The 24,995-nt window shown below is 39.5% G+C and overlaps 1 protein-coding gene and 1 long non-coding RNA gene across 3 annotated transcripts in view; both read right to left on the bottom strand.

The window, feature by feature from the left end:
• The window catches only part of LOC107669785 (uncharacterized), an 11,499-nt gene extending 7,702 nt beyond the window's left edge, over window positions 1–3,797 (bottom strand). Inside the window, exon 1 of the long non-coding RNA XR_001632036.1 lies at window positions 1,822–3,797. This is a non-coding gene — a long non-coding RNA (uncharacterized LOC107669785). The remainder of the gene's footprint in view (window positions 1–1,821) is intronic.
• Window positions 3,798–3,818: 21 nt separating this feature from the next.
• The window catches only part of LOC107669784 (solute carrier family 12 member 2-like), a 24,572-nt gene continuing 3,395 nt past the window's right edge, over window positions 3,819–24,995 (bottom strand). For both annotated transcript variants that reach the window (XM_016462177.1, XM_016462178.1), the window contains 12 exons: window positions 20,385–20,496; window positions 19,964–20,104; window positions 18,082–18,188; window positions 17,450–17,529; window positions 16,528–16,650; window positions 9,107–9,154; window positions 8,654–8,776; window positions 7,095–7,206; window positions 6,423–6,509; window positions 5,833–5,968; window positions 4,679–4,746; window positions 3,819–4,370 (listed from right to left, as the gene is read on the bottom strand). In XM_016462177.1, coding sequence (XP_016317663.1) covers window positions 4,235–4,370; window positions 4,679–4,746; window positions 5,833–5,968; window positions 6,423–6,509; window positions 7,095–7,206; window positions 8,654–8,776; window positions 9,107–9,154; window positions 16,528–16,650; window positions 17,450–17,529; window positions 18,082–18,188; window positions 19,964–20,104; window positions 20,385–20,496 — 1,273 coding nt within the window. In that variant the 3' untranslated portion in view covers window positions 3,819–4,234. The remainder of the gene's footprint in view (window positions 4,371–4,678; window positions 4,747–5,832; window positions 5,969–6,422; window positions 6,510–7,094; window positions 7,207–8,653; window positions 8,777–9,106; window positions 9,155–16,527; window positions 16,651–17,449; window positions 17,530–18,081; window positions 18,189–19,963; window positions 20,105–20,384; window positions 20,497–24,995) is intronic.

The following is a 24,995-nucleotide window of genomic DNA, read 5'->3' as shown; positions in this document are numbered from 1 at the left end:
TAGGACCTAAATACATAGCAGATATGTTCACTGAATATAAACCTAACAGACCACTCAGATCATTAGGATCAAGTCAGTTAGAAATACCAAGGGTTCACACAAAACAAGGGGAGTCCGCTTTTAGCTATTATGCCGCCAGCAGTTGGAACCAGCTTCCAGAAGAGATCAGATGTGCTAAATCAGTAGCCATATTTAAATCTAGACTCAAAACTCATCTGTTTAGCTGTGCATTTATTGAATGAGCACTGAACTACGTCCAAACTGATTGCACTGTATTTTATGTATAATCATTTTCTGTTTTTAACTGTTTTAAATTCATTTTAAATCAATTTCTAAATAATTTTAAAAGTTTTTAAGTTCCCCGTTTTATTGTTGTGATTTTTTTACTTCCTTTTATGTAAAGCACTTTGAATTACCATTGTGTATGAAATGTGCTATATAAATAAACTTGCCTTGCCTTGCCTTGCCTATTCTTTTAAAAAAAAAAAAGCTTGCTCTATTCTTTTTTTATTTATTATATAATTTAAAAAATGCTTGCTACGTGTACTGCGTTAAGCCAACTGAGACCTGTTATAGCACTTGCATATCTTTGCTCTCTTGTTGATTTTGATTTGTAAGTTGCTTTGGATAAAGGCATCTGCTAAATGACTAAATATAAATGTTCATTAGATTCATTAGGATTCCCTGGGAATCAAACCCATGACTTTGCTGTTACTAGCATCAAACTCTACTTTTTGGAGTCTGAAACATTAAAGTGACAGACATGCAAAAAAATAAGAAATCAGGAAGGGGGCCAACACTTTTTCACACCACTGTATACTGCATGTAATAAACGCTCAGAATATTGACTTGCCTAATAATTCTTTGAGAAAATGTAATTACCAGTGCATAGGCCAAATTACTAAACCCCTGTAGTAGTCGACCACTATATATCATTCATATATATATATATATATATATATATTTTTTTTTTCTCCATTCATCATTGCAATAATTTCTATGACAGTGTCGTTCACTAGCAGTTCATTTTGACAGGGCCATCCATCAGATGTTTTTTTATGATCCTCAGCTGAATCACTTGTTTAACCAGAAGCTGAATATGACGTCTGTGTTCAACATGTTTTCTGACCAGCACATGAAGGCAGGGATGATACGTTAAGTTCAGTCCCTGCAGTGTAACCTGAGTTAAGTGTACTATAAGACACTAATCTGGATAAAAGTATAAATCACCATACTAATGTAAATTCCAGTAGCTCGTGCTTTAGACTCTTTCACCCTGGGCCTAAATGAACACTTTCAACATGCACTGTACGGCCTGAACGGAAGTGTGGACAGAAGTTCATCTGCATTCAGAAGCAACAACAAAAAAAGACTGCAGCAACTGATTATCATTTCAGTTTATTTTTATATATTGCAATAAAGATGTACAAAGCATTGATACCCTTAACCATTCAAATGTTAGAAAAAAGCATACGTGTGACAAATAACAGTAGAGTATATCAAAACATTACTGTTCCAGCACAATCAGTCAGTCAACCAGATACACCCTCACTGTTCTGCAGGAAACTCAATCCACTGGTCAACAGAGCGCTCTTAAAAGGCGTATAAAAGATAGAAATGTGAACAAACACTGAAAAATGAGCCCAAAGATTAGTTTGAATTTGCAGACTAAACCAAACAACTAAAAAAGAACAAGAAAAAAAAAATCACATAAAACTACAGTAAGAAAACCCCCTTGAAATAAATATATTTCTCACCATATTAATTTGCAATTATTATTCCACTCCTTTGATTAATCTGGTTAGGCTAAAAGATTTTTACAAGTTGTTTTCACATGCAGAAATAAGCTAAGGAGAGAACATGAAACAGACTTTGGCAACACATTCTGCAGGATGAGAAACGGCATGACAAAAAAAGACTTCATCTTCTACAGAAACACCAGCGGAAGCTTTGAGAGGCTCCTCAGCGTGTGGAAACCTACAGCTGCATCAGTGAGAAACACCTTATATGCTTGTCACACTCTCCCATTTTCTATCTCTAAATATAATATACAAGTATCTTAATAATTCAAGATAACAGGCAATCGTTGAATTGGTGATTTAGTCATTGTCGGGTGAACGGGTGCTGTACAGCCACACCAACGTACAAACACACAACGGATTTTCAACCGGTAAGATTGTACCGTCAGCTTTACTAACGTCAGCCACTTCAAATCAAAGCATATGCGGCGCACACACATTTACATACTTTTAAATACTAGTTATATTGAGAACTATAAATATGAATATATTCATTCTAACTGTCACATGGAGTATTTCTCAGGTACACAGACGGCAGGGCCGTGCAATAGCACAACACTGAGCCTGTGAACAAAACTAATGTCAAACGTGTGAGGAAACCGAAGAGCTGCAGCTAATGTGATGGACATGTGGCTAACTGACCAACACTCCAGCTATAGTTTGAAACGAAGGCATGATGGGCCATACGACAAACATCTGCTCAAACATCCCAGCATTCAATCACAAGAATCAACCGGACGAGCGAACGACATTCAGGAACAGAACAGAGCGAAATCTGCATCAGTTTCCTTGACGGCTCTCCTCACATCTGAAGAAAAACTGACGGAGTCTCCGACAGTAAAGACGAACCCGGCACTCGATCCTGAGTTTAGATACACGTGTCACACGCAGTCCATCTGCATAGAGGAACAAATCAGTTTCATTCAACACTGAATAAATTCTTACAGCTTCCAATGACACATTAACACATCTTGGGATTTCCAAGTAAGGCCTTTAACCACAGAAACGCACGGACCAATGAAAGCAGAACAGAAGGAAGGAAGAGAAGACCCAGCTTCAGGTGGGGACAGTAACAGCCCAACCTTGAAGCGTAACAGGAACAGTGGTGTTCAAAAGCAAACACCAGCTGCAAGTGAGCAGTTCTGCCAAGGTACAAAAGGCACCATTCCAGACTGCTTGATGAAACTAACAGGGTGTGAAGATGGGAGAGCTTTCTGGTCAAGACTGCATTCTGCTTCAGGCATCCGTTCATCTAGCATCTCTCTCTCTATTTCTGTCTGCATTCACCTAGTCATTCAACTAGCCAGTATGGCTTGAAGACCGTAAAAACAACAATCATCCGCTCATCTGTTAAGGCAAAGGTCTGGTCTGTAGCAGGATCTGTGATTGGAGGGCTTTGCTCTTATTTGGTTGATTGTTAGTTTGAAAGGATCTGACGGCTCTGCTTTCTTCAGACAGACGGCACTCATCAGCCTCTCTTCATCACACCAAAAACCATTCAACTGCACACTAGGGAAAACTAATATAGTTCTGGTAGAATTCAGACTTTTTTACATTAGACTACTTGAAAGATGAATGTAATCACCCTGTAGTTCAGGTCGATCGTTGTAACAAGTACATGGAGGGGTGCGGCGCTAAAACTCCACAACTCTTTCAATGCTTCAAGGAAGACGTAAAACTCTGAAGAAGAAAGCAACCAAAAAATCTGTCTACAAAAAAGTGAAAACGTGGCACAGTGGAAACCTCAGTTAAAACTTGATCAAATCAAGGAAGATTTACATTTAAAACCCAATAAAAACAAGCAGCCTACATCTATTCCGTTATAAATCACCAGTCAGGGAAAAGTTTAAGAATTTAATCTGATTGCACAGGAAGGCACATCCACAAGGCTATAAAGTGTAGCAAAAAATCGTGTGTTTTCTTCAAAGTGAGAAAATAAGAAAGGTGATTATTGCTTCATCAAGAGCAAACTAAAAAGAGAGGAAGAAAAAAAAAAAATCCACAACTCTTATAAATCACCAGTCAGGGAAAAGTTTAAGAATTTAATCTGATTGCACAGGAAGGCACATCCACAAGGCTATAAAGTGTAGCAAAGAATCGTGTGTTTTCTTCAAAGTGAGAAAATAAGAAAAGTGATTATTGCTTCATCAAGAGCAAACTAAAAAGAGAGGAAGAAAAAAAAAAATCCACAACTCAAAGTTGTGACAGTCATAATAACGATAACAGTGATAACAACAATCAGTGTAACAACGTGTGCTCGGAAACCTGTGAGCTCAAGACAATATAAACCGTCAAGCGTTGATCTTCGCTGTTGAGCTGCAGCGTGGAAGGAGTCCGTTTGTTTCAGCTCTGTCGAGAAACGTCTATCAGCATCATCATCATCATCATCAGTCAGAGGTGCTGTGCTTGAGTGGGCAGATGCGTCTGTGAGCGCTCTACGAGTAGAAGGTGAGGACGCTCTGATGGTTCCCGCGCACTAAGAGGATGGGTGGCAGGTCTTTGGATAGTGTGTCCAGCCAGGCCATGTAAAGAGCGCTGGAGACGGCTCCTTTCCTGGCCAGCGGCATGCTCCTGTTACACCACACACACAGACACACACAGACACACTATTAGTGCTGGCTGGAAACATGACCACTTCAGCTAACTAGCCTCTCTCAAATAACCATTCACTCTGCTGTGGTATTTACAGCTCTGTCTTTGACAATGACAGCAAACACGGCACTGCAGCATTGCAGATGTGCTCCAGAAGTGCTGATATAACAGCCCAACAACACTAAGACTTCTGGTTGTTTGCGGATGTGTGTTTGTTCTTTCAGTCAGTAGGTGGCAGCATGTGACCGTCTTTACGAGTCACTGAAACGCTGGTGTTTGTAACTTACATGACGATGAGGTTGGCTGTGCGCGAGTGCTCCTTCAACAGCTCGTTCAGTCGGATCTGACGGTTACTCTGAGGAAACAAACAAATCAATTAGCAGGAAGACTGAAGTTGCTGTTATCTGTTAGCAGCTGAGAAAAACTCTGCAGACAAGCATTTGGAAACAGGAAACGGAGCATCTAAATACCATCATTTTACTCTACTGAGTCATGAGCATTTTAGCTAGACTTGTTCTTGGACATAACTGTCTAAAAATGCCATTCTTTCTGCTAATAGATCAGGACTGATTACTTTTGCCTCTAACACTACGTCAGTAAGACTTCTGCGTGCAGGACCAGTGCTGCTCTAGTTCTGTTGGATACGCTCAATCACTGCTCTTCCTGAGAGGTAAAAACAATAGGTTAGGACACATGCTAACTCAACATGCGTGGTTCTGTACCCATCTTTAAAACGTAGAGATTTGAAGGTCTCATCTTCTATCATTTGCAGCATCTGTCACTTGTGGGGTGCCACAGGGCTTAATTTTGGGCCCTTTTTGTCCTCTCTCGACAAAAAGCCAACATCATGCTCTTTTCTAAAACATTACTCAAAAAAAAGTGAGGTCTTTGAATCCTATATAAATGGGAGCCAGTGCATTTCATTGGCTCGTGTTTTTTAAATTCAGTATCATTAAAATTGAGTTAAATTAAAAAGTCTTACAAAATAACTTTATATTATTTAATAAAATAATAAATAATTAATACAAAGCATTTTCGGTTTCAGTTCTCAGCCAAGTGCATCCAGAATTTTCATTTCATTTGTTAGTTACTCTTGTCTATCCTTCTGTTAATAAAACCCCTTTTATTACACTCGTGTCTTCCTTGTGTTGATAATACAGTAAGAGGCTCTAAGTTAACGATATCTCTCAAATCCTTCAGATCGGTCAGACTACAACTTCTATCATTTATGTCATTCATATGTATTCATATAATGTTTCTCACTGATCTATGATTGTTCAGACCAGGGAATGATTCAAATCCCATACAGCGTAGGACGCCGGTGGTGTGAGCTCCTGTACTCCTGTGCTGTGTAACACGCTGTGCTTTGTGTGGCACTACATTTCTCAGCATCAGCTCTGATCGATCATCTGTAAATGTGACAGGAGGTGTGTGTTGAGACCTTGGCTTTGTAGAGCTCCAGCTCATTGTCTGTGATTCTCCAGGGCTCTTCGCTCTTCAGCTTCTCAGCAGCTTCCTGCTCCATGTCATCTTCTCTCAGCTTATATGGCTCGATCATCTGAGCAAACTCGGTCAAACTGAATGACAAACACAAGAGGTCAGTGCTGAGAAACCTGAAGTGGAACTTTCCCTCTGACATGTCCAATCCAAATCACAAAGCCATTTCAGTAACGGTTTTTATAAGTTCCTCTGACGTCAAACACAAGATCGACAGTTCTGAAATCAGGTCTGTTAAAGTGTGATTGGTGACAGATAGGTTTTTCTATGTAACTGCCAGAACACGGCATTTTGTCTGTGCACATAAGCGTCTTCGTCCAGCCAAGGTTTAAACTAAACTCTTGAGTGTATTCAGATCTTCCATGGACCAATTCAGAATCATCACTGACTGCTGAATGCTAATCAATTAACAAAAAGACCCCAAATGCAAAACTAGCCCTCAAATATCTTACACATTCCACACAAATCCCCAAACAATTAACAGTGAAGAATGTTGAGGAAAGAGCTTATGTAAGAGATGAATGATGTTCATACCCCTCTGACTTGGGCTTTGTGTTGATGTCGCCCAGGACCGTGATGTCAGAGAAATCGATCCTGAACTTGCTGAGCAATGTGGCCATGCTAAGGACACAACAAAGCCACATTACATATTTAACAGGCAATAATAAATAATGTATGCAATATTTGCCACTGTATCCTCGCACTGAACAATTAAGTTTCCCAACGCAGCAGCTGAGACAGTTCCTGGAATGCTCCTGAGATCCAGCAGCTCCACGCGTGATCATGACTGCAGTGATGCAGATTCAACAGATCCATGAAAATGAACCTCACGGACATGTTCAGCTGCACATGTGTAAAGACCTCTCACGGTTTCTATGAAGACCTCGCTGCTGGAACACGTCTAATTATAGCTAACAAAGGCTCTGGCAGCAGCTGCAGAGGACAATGGGAAACATTTGTCTCTCTCTCACACACACACACACACACACAATACCTCCACGTGCATTCAGAGAGAGAGCACTTTATGTGAAAAGGAAGCGTGGCATACTGATATGATCAACAGTCCAGCTCATCAACACTACAGGACTGTGAGATGAGGGAATCTAAACAGTTTTGGGAAAGCATATTATTTTTTCCTTGAGTTATGATTCTGATATAAAGTGTCATTACAGCATGATTTCATAGGATTACAGCTATAGCACGTACGCTCTGCGGTCATGGTCGATCCTGTTGATTTTTCCACCGATGAAGACGCGGATCTTACAGTCCTTCCATTTCTTCTTGTTGGCGATCAGATAGGGGATTAGTAGAGTCAGACCTGATACAGACAAAATACAAACAAGAATCAGCCTGTTCCAGCAGGAGAGGATGCATTAGAGTTGCTTTAGTACAAATTACACACATACTGTACCAGAATCTATTATTGTGCAAGTTCCTGAAGGAAACGCTATTGTACTGCTGCCTTAAACACTGACAGCTGTGACGCAAGCTCAGATTTGATGCTGCAGAGCCACTTCACTGCTGGCATGACGAGCACTCGTCTGTGTGAGAACTAACACAACGTGACACTGTCTTGACAGCATTAAAGCAGCTACAGCATAAAAGGGGCAATAGCAAAGGAAGCCAGGACCTCATACAGGTCATCGAGAATTGCCTTGTAAATCAGGAAGCTCTGAGCAAGCTGCACAGCTGCTCTCCTCACCTTCAGCACACTGGTGTTTGTGTGCAGAACCGCCTCTAACCTCCACACCAATCTACAGCCCGTCCAGACGCACCAGTGAGTGCCACCTCACTTACTTCAGTCACTAACACAGTATTCAGATGCATTTAATACGTTAGCTAGTGTAAATGTACCCTGCTGATGAAAAGCGTGTTTAAAATAAACTGAAAAAACTGTACCATAAGGACTCTCAGTGGCCCAGTGCCAATGTGGAAAACAGACGGGACAGTTACAGAACTGCCACTTGGCAAAAGGTAACCATTTGCACGTTTTTTAAGTCTTTCCAGATCAAATGTTCAAGTGATTGTAAAGCGTTGGAAGAAAACTCGATTTAGCGCTCGTATGCTGTCTGACAGGTTTCATGTGCTCTCAGAGAGAGAGAGATATGAGGACTGAAAAAATAAAAATAAAAAAATAACTAAAAAGTCCTTTTCACAGATTATTACAATCAAATGGCCAAATACACACAAACGTGTCAAACAGTCTGTTTTGCTAAATTGTCATGTAAACACAGCCGGTTATGTCTTAAATGGCTGTAACCGGTTGAGAACAATCACATGCGTGCACTCGATTTTAAAGTGACAGCAGCCTGCTGCTGTACTAGTACTGAGAAAATTGAAATTTAATTGCCATGTAAATGAAACAAGACTGTGATATACATGTATCATTATCATGACATGAAAAGACACCTATCTTGAAGTACCATTTTAGTCACACCTAAGAGCTTGTGACCCAGGTGTAGTTTTCTCTGACCTGACTGGATGCTGCTTTAGTAAAACGGTTCCTAACCTTCCAGAAAAAAGGCTGAACCCATTAGCCAGGTTAAGTTCACTAGTTTTTGGAAGCATAAGTTGAGGTTACACACAAAAGATCACACATAATCTAACGTGCGAGTACACTTACCGTGTTCACACTGAGCCCTTGTTACATTTGTTTTTGCATCACATTTCGGAGAATAGAACAAATTGTTTCCAAAATAACAAAATCGAATCCTGGCCAATGTTCAGATTTCACGGTGCATCGTAACGGTACGTTCTCCACTCACCTCCGTCATCAAAGAGCCACCACACGTCGATGGTGCCCTTCCCCTGTTTCTGCTGGAACTGCTGACTGGCGTCCAACAGCCGCTGATCGGCCACATTCAGGGGAAGCGTCGGGCTCCTCTTATCTGAAACACAAACACACGCTCAGACTCCAGATCAAGAGCTGAGAGCCATGTATCTAATGGATCGGACAAACAGAAGAAAGGAAAGAGACTGAAGAAAGTCGTCAGCAGAAAGAGAAGCAGTTCTGCAGGAAGACACCGAGCATTAGATCACAGACAGGAAGTGACATCGTTGGAGCTGAAACACACGCTAGCACATGTAGAGATGAAGGTCAGAGGTCAAACCAGCAGAAACACTCATGAAAGCAGCGCATCCTAAAACGTCACCAAGAGAAAGTGCATGCAGGTCAGAGAGAGCGTAAGCAAAGAATGAGAATCAGAGAAATGTCCTGCCTTTCTTCAACAGCGGCTGAGTGTGGGCTTTGCCATCCTCATCCTCATCTGGATAATGTTTGGAAAAAACACGAGAGGGTTAAAGTCTGCTAATGCTGCAATGGGAAACATGTGCGTCAGTCAAACACAAAGAGAGGCTTGTTCAGCTGCAGTTGACCACACTTTCATCCACACACACACACACACACACACACACACACACACACAAACCAGGTGACAGGCCAACCTGTTCGCTGTAATGTAAAGCCTGTAGCACGAAGCCGTTTCGGTTTTAACCCAGGCAAGTTCGCGTTTCGTTTGAGCAAACTCTGAGTTGTCAGGCTCAAGAAGGTAGGTTGGTTTCGAGTGTGTTTCGTCGCCATGGTAACTCCCGAGCAGGTTTTATTCCGAGTTAGAGTTCGCAAACCAAAGCTGGACCAATCAGTTGTGAGCAAAGTGACATATCGGATGCACATAAGCCACTCCCCCAAATCTCTCGCTTCAAATTAAAGCAATTTACACTGAAAGAATTTTAGAGACAACATTGCTTGCCTTTTGCTGCTAATGATTTATTAAATTCATATTATATGAATTATAATTACTTATAAGTCATATAATATATTCAAATAATTATTATATGAACTGGCAATTTAGGGATGCACGATATTATCGAAACGTTATCGAAATCGGCTGATAATGGCTTAAAATGCAAATATCGGCATCGGCCCGATATGAAAAATTATGCCGATATACCTTGCAGATAAGACGAGTAACTCGCATGTGCTCAGGGTGTGATAGAGATAAGATCACGTCAGCAGTGTGGCTCATTCTTGAAGCAAACTTTTTCCTGAATGACGATTAGATTCACTGTTTAGAGCATTTAATCTGAGAATGCGAGTACAGAATGAGGCATCCGGTGTGCGATAGAGTCAACAGTTACTAGCGCGAGCAGCAGCAGAGGGTCCTAATGCCCGGCCGGTGAGGCCTTTTATTTACTTAGGGGGCGCTGTTGGCCTACTTGTAATAAAATGAAAGTAAACTACACAAATAACATTAAGATGCGTTTCTGATTAAATAAAGCAGTAATTGATGTCATAAAAACACGAGTATGGTTTGATTTAAAGGTCAGAAGGTATAGCTTGCATGAATAAAACACTTGTAAATTAAATAATTTATATATATACAGATTTATTCATTAATGTGTAATATGTTTTTTTTTTTCAAATAGATTATGAAGACTTAAACTTAAAGAGCTCTAAAATATTTTTTTAGAATTTGTACAACTCTTGCTTTAGACCATCTACAAATGTTAGATATTCAAATAAAATGTTAAGGATTTATTTATAGTTATTTTCAAAGCTTTCAATTTACTCTCATTATAAAAGAACTTCACTGTTTATTTAATTCTCAAAAGTAAGTTTTTGTTAAAAACTAACCAAAATGAAAAATTATTTGTTTATAATCTCTGTACAGGAGAGACTTGGTGTTGTTCCTAGGGCTGCCCACTAATAGTCGACTAACCTTTAGTCGACAAGAAGAGGCTTGGTCGACCAAAATTGAATTAGTCGCTTAGTTGGAAACAAAAAGTGCACGGACAGATCGTTAACGGCTGGTCTTTGTGGTAATACTGTACATCCAAACGCTCGCCAATCATTCATCGACCTCAAATATGGCTTATCATCTGAAATATGTAAGTAGTAGTAACTTTACATGGCCGCTCAATCTAATGTTATCCTAGAAAAATGTGCGCTATTCAAGTGTCTGAACAGTAGCGCGCTCACAGCATGACAGATGGAGGCGCCGGTGCGCTCACTTGTTCTTAAAATACTCCGTCATTTTGGTCATACAGATAAGAGTAATATATCTTTTGAATCTGTAAAGCCTGTATGTTTATTTGTGTGCACTCACTATAACAACAAAACATTGCGCTTTTGTAAAATAATGAAAGCAAACAGGATGCGCTTTCTGCCGTCTCGGTCTCTGTGAACTTGAGCGCGAAACTCTGTGTATACTTGCCTTACAGACATGAAAAATATATCTATAGAGAGTGAAATGCCTACTTTCAAATGAAACAATTCACATCTGAAAAAACAAATAGCCTATTCTCAGATGATGTAATCCGTATGAAACTTGCATGCAGGCGCATCCACTACTGTGGAGTCATTGTCGCCGAATTAATCTCTTAAGCCGAAAACAAAGAAAACACTAGTTTATCAATAGAATATTAAAATGTTAATGCAGTTTAAACATACTGTTTTTCCCTGACACAGTAATCATCATTACTTCTGCCGGTGTGCTGTGGCAAGCTTTATGCATGCGCTTGATAATTTAAATGGTTTATTAATAAACGTGCAATTAGGCGACTAATGCTTAAAATGAATGACTACTAGTCGACCAGAAAAATCTTTAGTCGAGGGCAGCCCTAGTTGTTTACAAACAAAAGGAAATATATCGGTATCGGCATCAGCTATCGGCCAAAATGAGTTGAAAAATATCGGCTAACTTTGGATATCGGAATACTCAATATTTTGGATATTGGAAAAAAAGCAATATCATGTATCCCTATGGCAATTAATATTAAACTTTGCATTTAAATTAATTTAAACATATACATAACCTATAAATAAGTTTGAATAAATAAAGCTTTTAAAATGACTAAACGTATGTATTTTCTTTTGAGCTCTTTGTGAAACTATAGAAATTATTAAATTTAGTGGACTCATGTGCATATTGTCTTTCTGCTGCCCTCTCAAACTTTGTTTATTCCTGCCTTGTAAATGCATTCATTATATTTTTAATAACAACATTTCTAAATATTAAGCAGAGAAGTGAATTGCAGCGACTCTCGCGAGCTGACACTCTCCATGTTCCCTGTGATTGGCTGTTTGCTGTATGTGTCACACTTCCCGAGCTTTGTGAGCCCGCTGAACCTGATCTAAACCAGGTTGGTTTAAACAGAGTTTGTTCAGTTAGCTTCATGCAACAGGCCACTGAGCAGCTTTTGTGAGTCTGTGGTCACTTATGAGTGAAGGAGTGCTCACAAACCCTCACTGATGGGCACTTCACAGTGGACTATCACCCAAAAGTCCACGCGGCATTACGTCAAAGCACAGACTTCAGGCAGGAGCAGTGGAAACAGAGCTGTTGTCCGTGAGTCACAGGCCTCAGACTCCGACACATCAGAACTGATGGATGGTGTTGAAATCTCACTCGGATTGATTGTTTATAATTTAGTGCCATGTAGGTTACCACCAATATTTCAAAGCGAGAATCAAGTGAAAAAGTAAATAAGTGTACTATATTAAACCATAGACAAAAGTAGATAAGACTTTTATAAACGGTTTTTAAAGTTTGTCTTTAATAAAAAAAAAAAAATTAAATTAAAAATCTGGTCTCACTTCATTAAAAATATTTTCATAAGAATCATCTGAAGAGTAAAGAGTCCTAAACTTTATTCAGATTGTCAGTTCAAATCAGATTTTATGTACATATACGATTGGAATCTGATCATATTTACCAAGGGTGCATGGCAAAAAATAAATAAAATAAAAATCACATGACATTTTTACAAATTTGTACAATCTACATTCATATTCACAAACGTGAACACATCAGACATTGTTTGTAAACATGCTGAATGTCTTTGTAAATAAAGGTTGTGTTGCGAAGAGCGAGTCGAGCAGAAAATGACAAAACTGCTGGTCTCCACATGAGACCCGGCAGAGAGACATTCCAGCTTCCTGTCTCATAAAATCCAGCGCAAAAGCAGCATGCCACGCTGTAAGACAACTTCTGTTTTGCAAACCATGTTGCGGTTATTGCTGTTTTTTGGCACAGTCACACTAACACAACATCACTGCCGTAGAAACCAATGCAAATATTCGTAAAATTAATCAGATCTGAACAGATACGATACAGTGTGGACAGTCGATCAATTAGATCAGATTCCAATCAGCTACACAGATTTGGGCTGAAAGTGTGAACATAGACATCACAGTCCATCAAAATAGCTTCAGAGATAATGGGTTTGTTTCCACAGATCTGATTTGGTGAAGTTTATTTGTGCTATACTGATCACATTCAGCTTCTTTAGCTGCAGTGTCTGCTCGCTCATTTCCTGGAATTCCACGATGCCCTGATACCCAACAAAAAGCATCTTAAAAATCTGTGCCTCCAAGGACCGCAGTCCATTTATAACCTCCATAAAGGTGTTCATATTTGGAGGATGCCAGAGTTTGAAGCTGGGCAATTTTTCCGATTTTATCGATTCGTTCGAATTTAATGTTTTGCCACGATTTTATTTTTTATGAATTGAGGAATCACGAAATATTACCAAAAGTTAGAATTAGACACTTTGATAATATGCCAATGTTAACAGTAAAGAGAAAAGAATGATTCACCCGCATGTCTGCGCGCGTGATGAACCACTCTCGAGATGAATAGCGCAGTCCGGAACGCTGTTGTTGAGCCATGTTTCCGTGAACACAAAAACACAACAGTCTCTTACAGAAGGACCAGAATGAGAATATATCACTACGTGCCCGTCACACAGAATGTGCTTTTGTGTTGACAGAGATGCGTCGCAGGCAGTGGAATAGGAAAAAAAGCAGGAAGACGGGAGTTGAACTTCTTTTAACTTGAGCGCCGTGCTTTTAGAAAGCCGTTTAATGCATGAGATGCTGCAAGAGACGCAACAGTCAAACGCGTCCATGTTCACAGAAAAAACAATGGAAAGCAGCACAATCAAATAAAAAGCTGTTCAGAACTACTACTGTATGTCTGATATTTCATATTTGCATTATAGTGACAGACTGAAAGCTGCTGTTCATTGTTTTTACAGAACATTTATAGTTAATAACAGTCTACTGGTGTTAGTGACTTTTTAAAGCATTTTCCTTGTATTATTTCTGAACATATAATATGCATAAGACAAGTTTGTACAAGATGTAGTTGTAGTTCATGCATCTTTTTTGCAAATATATTTAACAAACGATTTGTTTAATTTTAACTAGAGGATTAATAAAGAAAAAGTTACTTAAAAATCGAGAATCGGTCAAACGTTCTGAAAAAAAAAAATATATATATAGAGATTTTTGTTTTTGTTTTTGCCATATCGCCCAGCCCAATGCTTCTATGGTATGGCAAGTATGGTAGGGAATCTATATTCCACTTTTCTGCTGTTTGAACACAAAGGCAGCGGAGACATGATCTTCAGATTTCAATCTGGATCTGTATATACTGGGCTGTATGACAAAGCTTTCTTGAATGTTTAAAAGTTGCTGATTATGTTATCAATCGTAGGTTTTCCATTGCAACTTGGATATTTTTCTGCCATTTTGAACTTTTCTGCTGTGTGTTCTATTTGCACTAAATCAAGCATGCATTGAGAAAACAAATGTTGTCAAAGTTGTCCTAGACAACTGTGTAAAGTTGTGCATATCATGTAGTGAAACTCGAGAAGAGGTGTTTGGGAATTTGGAAAATACAAGCCAATGAACTCTTCAGGTGTGGCCTAGATAGGACAACGTACATATGGACACCTGGTGAAGCAGGCCAATGCAATGATTCACTTCTCTGGGTGAGTGCATTCACTAGAAACCTCATAATGGAGATGATCGAGAAAGCTGTACATCCACGTGTCCTTTCAAATTTGGCAGTTCTGCTCATTTTCTCCAGTTTTCTCACATGACTGACCCCTGCTGATCGCCGCTTGTGGCTATATTTGTTTTTTATTATGGTTATATTCTCAGGCTTCAGAGAGTCCTCCAGAGTCAGATGGAGCTGAGAGGTCGATACTGCAGACCTCGGAGTAATTTATCATAGACAGACATCAACACTCGCTGTGTTCCCAGCCTGGTTCTTCAGAGAACATGCTTTGCTTGTTTTGTGTTGGGAAGACATTTCAGAAAACACATGGATAGGGTTGGGTACCGAACTCGGTACTTTTAGGGGTACCGACCGAATTGCGTTGGTACTACCGAGTACCGATTCACGTTAAATCAATCGGTGCCAAATTTCGGTACCTGAAATCGCATCTGGGTGCATCCGCTACAGAGAGAAACAGAGACCCTGTGACATGAGGTCACCCCTGCAACTCATTCAAACAACACACAGGGCAAGACGAAATGTTTTGAAGTGTGGTTACATTTCTAGGGCCATATGGTTTCTGCGAAAACGCGGACGGGATCGCGGAGTCCATTAATAAAAAACGTAATTTACTCTATAGTGCGGAATGCCACGGAATTCGTCAATTTTGGACGAATAAATCAAAAGTAGCCACTGCCACTTAATTCGAATCGTGATATGAACTAGTGTCTGTGAATATCAAAATGCAAAAAGACGGTTTAAATGTGAATCCTGCATGTTCTGCTTGCCTCTGTATGTATGAATGGCGGAAACGCGGTTTTGTTTACCACACAAATACTGAAGCACGCATGACGCTCGCGGTGATTTTCGGCCTCTGCGTCTCACTATATGACGGCATGAACACAAATTTAATCTCCAGAGCTGCTGTGAGAGTCACTTCGCGAGAATTTTACCGTTTCATTTGAGAAAACTAGCATCATCATACTCGACATACACACAGAAACTTCATGGCAACCTGTCAAAATAAAAGTACGGTTTAACATGTAACAGAAATATATTACTCTTGTATTACTTTTGTAAAGTATAATGTACATCTTTAAATATTCCATTTTCTATCAAATTTAAATAAAACAATTAAATGATAAAAATAAATATTACAACTAGATTTATCACTTAATTGTAGAAAAATAATACAATTATTAGCCTATTAAAAATTGTTTTAAGGAATATTCACACAATTTTTCTTCCATGTATTAATTTCAACAGTAAACCTCAGTTAGTTTGCCAAAACATAAAAGGGTTTAATTTTCATTTGATTTAAAATAAATGTTTAATGCCTTCATTTGATTTTCAGAAAAATTAAAACAAGAATTTCTGGAGAAAAAAAGAAAAGAAAAAAAAGGTTTGTAGGGCCCTATTGTTCAAAATGTTGAAACTGAGAATTTTTGACTTATTTTTTCACTGAAATAAATGTCTTTGTAATTACACAGAGAGTAAAGTACCGAAAAAAGGTACCATTGGGTACCGGCACCGAAATTCAGGTACCGATACCGGTACCATACCGGTTAAAATGTGAACGGTACCCAACCCTACACATGGTGTGGATGAGATGGGATGTGAAATGTTTTCAATGAGAACTGGCCCCAAAAGGATACGCTGAATCAGAAGGTCACCCTATGACTTCTGAGCAACTACTGCCAAAGAGGAACATTTTACAAAATACTCCTGGGAAATAAACTCATCTGCCTTTTCATTTTCAGCATTTTCTACAACAAATTAATATTTAAAAGACACAAGTAACTCTGTGGTGAACAACTAACTTCTTCACGAACATACTGAGAAGTAAAAGCGCCAACCTTTCTGGACAGCCGGGCTGTTCTGGACACTGGTGGCCTTGGAGGAGGGTTTGGACGAGTCTCCATCCGAGTCTTTGCTCATGTCCACTGAAACCACCACATCCTTCACAGCTGAAGAATCATCTTTAGAAACAAAGGGAAAGTTCAGCATTGCTTTGAGATCAAGGCAAATTCAAATTTAGCGTGAACGGGAAGTCCAGTTAATGACCAACAGAAAACGACCTCATTACATGGACAATTTCATCAGGCCAAACACTGCAGGTCCACCACGCATATCCAACTCAGTGTCTTAAAGGCTTTAAAGAGTTAAAGGCAGGGTAGGTGATTTGGGTCAGAAACATTTTTTGTTACGCTGGTTGAAAATCTCTTCACATTCCGATAGCAATCCCTAAATCAAGTGCTCTAAATGTATTTATATGTATTTATATTGTCTGTGGAAGGAGTAGGACCGTAAAATATCTTCGTCCAATCATATCCCTCGGTCCGAACATTACGATAGGCTGCCTGTCAAAATATGTGTTTGCATACATTTGATACGTCATCAGCGTGTTCCAGCGAGAACGAAAGGCCTTATTACTGTGATGATTCTCACTGGTGAACGAGACATGAGCTAATCAACGTCTCGCTGGTCTAGAGAAGGCGTGGCGTTGCAGTGATTACGCAGGGAGGGAGGGGATCTTGCTTTCAAAGCTAGCTTGCTATCACTAGCCTTTCCGAAATCACCTACCCTACCTTTAAAACACTTTGTTCCTATGAGAGGCCATGTAAAGAGTCAATATTCGACTTGTGTAGTTCATCGTTAGCGAACTGTGATTCCACTCTTCACAATAAATCAACAGCACTACGCAGCAGCATTTGTCAAAATATGTTTATTCTTTAAAAGAGACTGGTTAGTGTAGTAGTTAAATGTACAGCACTGTACCTTGGCCTTGAATGTGAGAAATATCGAGTCCCTCTCGCAGTCTGAGAATGACGACACCGTACTGAAAATCAAACGCATCACTACACACACACACACACACACACACACACACAAATAAACAAGTGTTAATGTCTGACAGGATCAAGACCCACACCATTTACTTCAAAGCTGCATAAACATCTACCAGATGTTCTTCAGCTGTACATATACTAGAAATACATCAATGCACCTGAACACGTCATGGGAAAAACTGCACATTTATGAATTAAAATTAATGCCAGAAAACAATACGTGTTAAAAGAAAATGATACATTTAGGCTTGCAACAGCTTGTCACGGAGTGGTCCACAATAGATCATGTACACATCTCTGACAGTACTGCTGCCCCACTGACAAGCTGTTTTACACATACTTTCTGACACTGTTTAGCATCCATTTCTCTCTTCTGTAGCTAAAACAAAAAATTCTGATTAGCTTTTACTCATCTGGAATCTCATGTTACGTAGATGAATAGCAGAAAAACAAACAATCACTTCACTATCACTGTATGAGCATAACAGAAGCTGCTGCCACACTCATTCAATCAGATTTTTATTAATAGCGGATTGTTTTCAAACAGAAGATGAAACCCACTGCATTAGGTTTATGTAGGTCTCAACGTCCTTTATATCTCCAATACGCCAGTCGTTCTTGAAGCCGAGCACCAGAGTGTTGGGCCTCAATCTACCCAGACCAGCAGCCTGTAAATCACACACAGAGGAATTATTTCTATAGGCAAAAAAGCTTTAATACTGAGCTCCTGACAAACCCTAACCTCAACCTTCATAGAGTGTGTTTTTTCCATTTACTAAGTTTATTTAGCCTTTCTGAATTACAGCAACAGTTAGCATGTCCAATAATGCAGAGAAAGGAGGTTTCCTGAGGCCCTATCAGCATGTGCAACACACACGCACACACACACACACGAGAAGTAAATATTTCCAAATGGGTTATAACCAGGGCTTGACATTAACTTTTTTGCTCAGCAGCCACTGTGGCTAGTGGTTTTCCAAAATGACTGGCCACTCAGCATTTTCACTGGCCACAATTTTGTTGTTGGAAATGACATTGTATATAACTAAAGTTACTGCATACTAAAATTGATTTAAATTGATTTCAAGGTCTTTTTTTGCCTATATAAAGGGCAGTTTTTTCTTAACCTTATTAAATGCACGCGTCATCTTTCATATCAAATTCTTACATTTTATTAATAATTTCACTTCATCTAATAAGACACTATAGGGCTGTTACCAATCAAATGAAATCATTATGAACAAAACCGATCTTTCCCCTGCAGAAGAAACAGAAGCGGCTGAAGTGTTTAGATGCATTTACACACACAGTTTAATGAAGCATTCACACTGCAAAAGTACAACAGCATAAATAATGTTACGAGCTTGCGGTTTTAAATCAGTTTTTTAACATACAAATATGAAATGTTGGGGACAAAAATGCAAAAAGCTAAGATACTTTTAAATATGAAAGTAAACCGCCAGTAGATCTTATCAGTGAGTCACTGAGTCATTCATTCAAACGATTCGTTCAGACGGCGGATTCATTTAAGAATGAAGTGAGTGCCTGTCTTTATGAACTACTGAATCATTGACTCAAATTATTTATTCAGAAACGCTGAATCATTCAGTAAGGAAACAGCGCTGTGTGTCGCTCAGAGATGCGCGACTGTTCTGCTGCGATCTTTGTTTGAACTATTTTTGTTAATCAAATCGAGCAAAAACAGTCAAGACTGACAATATTGTACTAAAATGTAAGTCACTTAATATTAACTACTCGTTTAAACTCTTGTATAAAATCAATGTAATCAATGTACATTAAAAATGTACCGTACTACATTTTTACCGCATTATGCTTCTTCTGTGTGCAGTTGTGATCATTTTTTTTTATTTCTCCACGAGATTCTCTCACACACAGACAGACTGCACCATTATCAATCGCTGTTTACAACAAATGTAATAAAATTGTCTCAGAAATTTCAGTGCTTCCCTAGTTAGATGCTTTAATCAGATTAGTTGTCAGGCTAGGCAAGTAAAATTCCCTTTCACTTGCCCCTTCAAAAAATCCACTTGTCCTTGACAAGCATTAATGCCGAGGTCTGTTACTGTATATAAAATTCACCCCGCCAAAGTGGCTTGTGGGAGTGACCGTGTTACCCGCCACAGCATTAGGCTGGTTGGTGGGTGTTAACGTCAAGCCCTGGTTATAACAGAATTCAGCTATGAGCAGATTATGGGCTCACATGTACTAGGCAGAAAGTGAAGAAATCAAAGGATAGAAAAGCCCAATTTTAGGCTGTGCAAAGGGGCATATAGCCAATTTAAAAAAATGTTTTTGTACAGATCGGACATGTGTAGAAGTAAAAACATGTTCAAATCAATCAGTGAGCAAGATCCCATAAACAAGTCTTAAACAAATCTTTTGGGAATAGGGCTATAAACCCCCCCTTCTCACACACACACACCTGCAGCAGGTACTGGGTTCCTTGACGAAGGTCTTCAGCCACCACAGGCGTGTAAAATGCCTTGGAGTTGTTGTTGAGGAGCCACCTTTGGTAGCGCAGCATATCACTGTTTATCTCTTTAAAGTTGGGCCGCCGGGAGCTCTGGGAACGAATACACATGTGGAGAGATCAGCTCATGGTTGAATGACCCGACGGAGGCTTTTCCAGACAATGTACTTGTGACTGGCATGGTCCATACAGACTGGTTTATTCTACACTACTATAATCTCTGTCCCCACAGAGTTTCATTATTCCAAGAACATGTTCCAATGAGAGCTGCATGACCAAACCATTCAACGTTCTACTCGCTCCTAAAACAACACACACACAATGTGCTCTCAGTGTACAGTAGGAACGCAGGACGGATTGTTCAGGTACTCACGATGCGCACATGGCCGCACACCATCAGACCCACGTTCTTGGTGAAGGCATGGACCAGATGAAGAAGAGCTGGACGTGAGTTTGGAGCTCCAGTCATCACCAGACACTGTGGCCTAGAGGAGACATGACACCATCAGAACATCAGACATTGTGGCATCCCATCACATCTGACTTTAACAACTGCAACGTACATGACATCAAGCAAAAGCAGCACACAGTGTGCCACACATCACATTCTCATGACCTCTAGGGTCATCAGTCCAGTCGAGAGCAGAACACAAGCTCTGATTAGAGAGCTTCAAAGCAAAAATGTTAAGAATAAAACAGGATTATGCAGAGGGTGAAGCTTTTGATGGGAAGGTGCTGTCAGAACCAGAAATCTCTGAGCCAGGAGGATCAGGCAGAAACCTCTACTCTCAACATGAGATTCAGTCTGAGCACACACACGAAACTCCTTTATCTGTGTCACAGCAGAAGATCTTACACTGAAGATCAAAGATCCTCACAGTAAATCCACAGCGCTGATAATGGAACAAAACTATTCTGCTTTTTTTTTCTCCTCATTCAATTCCATTCAGAACTGGCTTACGTTTCCACTGGCAGGGAGCAGAACCCTCTACTACATCACCAACCTGTGACCGGAATCGCTTGGTATCTCTTGCAGAAGAACAGCGTTGATCTCTTCTGCTGACCACTGCTGAACTGACTTATTTAATTGTTGTTGTTAATTTACCTGGATTTCGACGGCTTTTAAATATAGACTTGTTCGAGATGCATTGGCGCCATGCAAACCGATCGGTGTGTGACCTCAAAGTACAGCGAGAGTAATTCAAAAGCATAAAGAGTCGTCTGCTCTCCAGTCGCTCTCGCTGTACTTTGATTTCATATGCCGATCAGTCTGCACAGTACCGATGCATCTCGAACAAGCCTAATGACTCCTTTCAAACTGCGGTCTGTAGTGGAAGCTCTGCCTATTGATGTCATAGGTTCCCTTGTTCGAGACCAGCAAGGTTTTGGGGCCGGTTCGGAACCAGAATCTGGGCACCGTCCCAGGAATTTTTTGAGTGGAAAAGCGTGGCCCGGTTCCCAATTGGGCTCCGGCTCCAGCCCCGGTGGAAAAGCGGTAAGATTGAGCAGAGGAATCGTCTGGTTCCCGTGGTCTTGTGCCGATGGTCGTCGAGGTGACAAGGTCTTCACAGGAGATCTGTCTATAGGGCTCATCTAGTTGACATGGTCTCCATTGACATTCAGGGCTGTAGAGGTCATGTCTAGGTGCTAGGGAGCCAGTGCAGAGTTGACAGAACCGGGCTAATATGGTCATACTTCCTGTTTCTAGTAAGAACTCTAGCTGCTGCATTTTGGATCAGCTGGAGTGTGTTTATTAAGTGCACAGAGAAACCACCCAATAAAGCATTACAATAATCTAAACTTGAGGTCATGAACACATGAATTAACGTTTCTGTATTTGACATTGAGAGCATAGGTCGTAATTTAGATATATTTTTAAGATGGAAAAATGCGGTTTCACAAATGCTAGAAACATGTTTTTTTTAAAGCAAAGATTGCTATCAAATAGCACACCTAGGTTCCTAACTGATGACGAAGAATTAACAGAGCAGACATCAAGTGTAAGACAGTGTTTTAAGTTATTACATGCAGAGGTTTTTGGTCCAATAATTAAAACATGTGTTTTTCAGAATTTAGCAGTAAATTACTAGTAGTCCACTTTTTTTTATATCAACTATGCATTCTGCTAGTTTTGCAAACCGGTATGTATCATCGGGCCGCAAAGAAATATAGAGCTGAGTTTCATCAGCATAACAGTAAAAGCTAACACCATGTTTCCTGATGATATCTCCCAAGGGTAACATGTAAAGTGTAAAAAAAGCAACGGTTCTAGTACTGAGCCTTGTGGTACTCCATACTGTACTTGTGATCGATATGATATCTCATCATTCACTGCTACGAATTTATTGACAGTCAGATAATATTTGAACCATGCCAATGCAATTCCACTAATGCCAACGCCTTTTCTAGTATTTTTGACAGAAAAGGGAGATTTGAGATCAGTCTGTAATTATCTAATTCTCTAGGATCAAGTTGTTTTTTTTTTAACGAAAGGCTTAATAACAGCCAGTTTGAAGGTTGTAGGGACATATCCTAATGACATTGATTAAATAATAATATTCAGAAGAGGATCTATGACTTCTGGAAGCACCTTTTTTAGTAGCTTAGATGGAACAGGGTCTAACAAACAGTACATGTTGTTGGTTTAGATGATTTGACAAGGTTATACAATTCTTCCTGTCCTATAGCAGAGAATGAGGGGAATTGTTCCTCGGGGGATCTATAGTGCATATAGATGATGCAATACTGTGGCTGACGACTGCATGGTTAGAATTTTATCTCTAATAGAATCGATCTTGGAACTAGGGATGGGCGATATCGACTTTAGGTGTTATTTATTTATTTGCTACATAAAACATCTGCGCGAAACAAAAACAGCAGGTCTGAATGAGATGCACTCTCTGACAGCAGGTCTATGAACAGGTTTTCGCAATAAAACTAGTCCAATCGCGTTTCGAAGGGGTTTCCCTGTAAAAATCGCATACTATGTTATGAAGTTAATATGGAGAAAAAGCATGTCAATAAATTAAAATATCTTTGTTGGACAACAGGTTTGTAAACGACTCATACACATGTAAAACTGTGTCGCACATGTGCTACTGTAGTACATTTACTCAAGGCTCAGACCGATTTTTGTCGCACTGCACAGCCCTATCCAAACCTGTTCCAGATTGTATTAGGAGCTGCTCAATTTCACGTCCGCCTTCCTTCACGTCACTCCACACAGTCGCACACAGAAATATGTCAACAACTAGACTTTATCGTTATTATCGCGGGAAGACGAATTCTTATCATGTGGAGAATTTTTACCGGTATATCGCAAACGATAAGATATCACCCATCCCTACTTGGAATTAAAGAAGTTCATAAAGTCATTACTGCTGTTGATGCTTTATTTTTCGTTAATTTAGCCACTGTATTGAATAAATGACTGGGGTAGTGTTTGTTCTCTTCTAAGAGAGACAAAATGAAGTAGATCTATCAGTTTTTAAAGCTTTTCTATAAGTAAAAGTACTTTCCCTCCATGCAATAAGGAATACCTCTAGTTCTGTTTTCTTCCAGCTGCGCTCCATTTTCCGGGCTGTTTAGAATGTCTATAAATGCTGATCTCAATGTATATTTTTCATTATCAACATGCATATAAAAATCACCAACAATTAAGACTTTACCTGCAGCCAGAACTAACTCAGATAGAAAATCAGCAAATTCGTGGATAAAGTCTGTATGGTGCCCTGGTGGCCTGTATACAGTAGCCAGTACAAACATCACAGGGGATTTATCATTAACACTTGTTTCTCTGGGTAATGTTATATGAATCACCATTACTTCAAACCATATCTCTAAGAAATACTGAAAATATTACTATAAATTGTAGCAACACCTCCCCCTTTACCTTTTGGACGTGGCTCATGTTTATAACAGTAATCTTAGGGGGTAGACTCATTTAAAATAATGTAATCATCAGGTTTTAGCCAGGTTTCTGTCAAACAGAGCACATCTAAGTTATGATCTGTGATCATATCATTTACAAAAAGTACTTTTGTAGAAAGGGATCTAATATTCATTAAGCAAAGCTTTATTTATTTATTTTTTTAATCTGCATTATATCTGTTTTTTATTTGTTGAACAATTAAATTGTTACTCTTGAATTGTTTTGGACGTTTTTTGTATTTTCTAGTTCGGGGAACAGACACAGTCTCTATTAGTGTTGTCAAAAGACAGCCGTTACCGGGGAAACCTCCATCTCTCCCGCTCTACAAGCGCCTCCTGCTGGCAGAGAATGAATTTGCATATATATGCCGCCACAAATAGAGTGCAAGTCTGTGGGGAAACTCCGCTTCTGTTATGGATATTATTTAATATTTTAATTTGAATGTCAGATTGAATTGTCATCCAATTGTCTATGAAACCTATGTTATTTTGCGGGCACCACTTCCAGCCATTGAGTGACGACAGTCTGCTATGTATCTCGTCACCACAGTAAGCAGGGAGGGGACCAGAGCATATTACAGCATCTGACATCGTGCTTGCAAGTTCACACACCTCTTTAATATTATTTTTAGTGATCTCCGACTGGCGACGTCGAACATCATTAGCACCAGCGTGAATAATAATCTTACTGAATTTACGTTTAGCATTAGCCACCTTACACACCAGAGGCTTTTAAATGAATTGTGAATCTAAAATATGCGTGTTAGAGAATGTACAAATGGTTAACATTGTTGGTGTCATATCAGTCAGAAAAGCAGTTCTGGGCTTTTTTTATTTATTTATTTTTAGCTAACTTAAGTTAGTTGTTATTCTTTGCTGAATAACTCTAGAAGGTTTTCAAAAGCCCTTTAAAATTAAATATGTACACAGTTTGGATTAAACGAAAGTATAGTCAAATTTTTTAACTAGCATGTTTTGCTTTGGTACCGAGAACCGTGGATTTTCACTGGTATTGTTACCGAATACTGAAATTTTGGTACCGTGACAACACTAG

This window comes from Sinocyclocheilus anshuiensis, unplaced genomic scaffold, assembly GCF_001515605.1.
Source record: "Sinocyclocheilus anshuiensis isolate Anshui unplaced genomic scaffold, SAMN03320099.WGS_v1.1 scaffold889, whole genome shotgun sequence".
In the NCBI taxonomy this organism is placed as follows: Eukaryota; Metazoa; Chordata; class Actinopteri; order Cypriniformes; family Cyprinidae; genus Sinocyclocheilus; species Sinocyclocheilus anshuiensis.
Note: the sequence above shows the minus strand (reverse complement) of the source record. Positions and strands in the feature narration are given on the sequence as shown.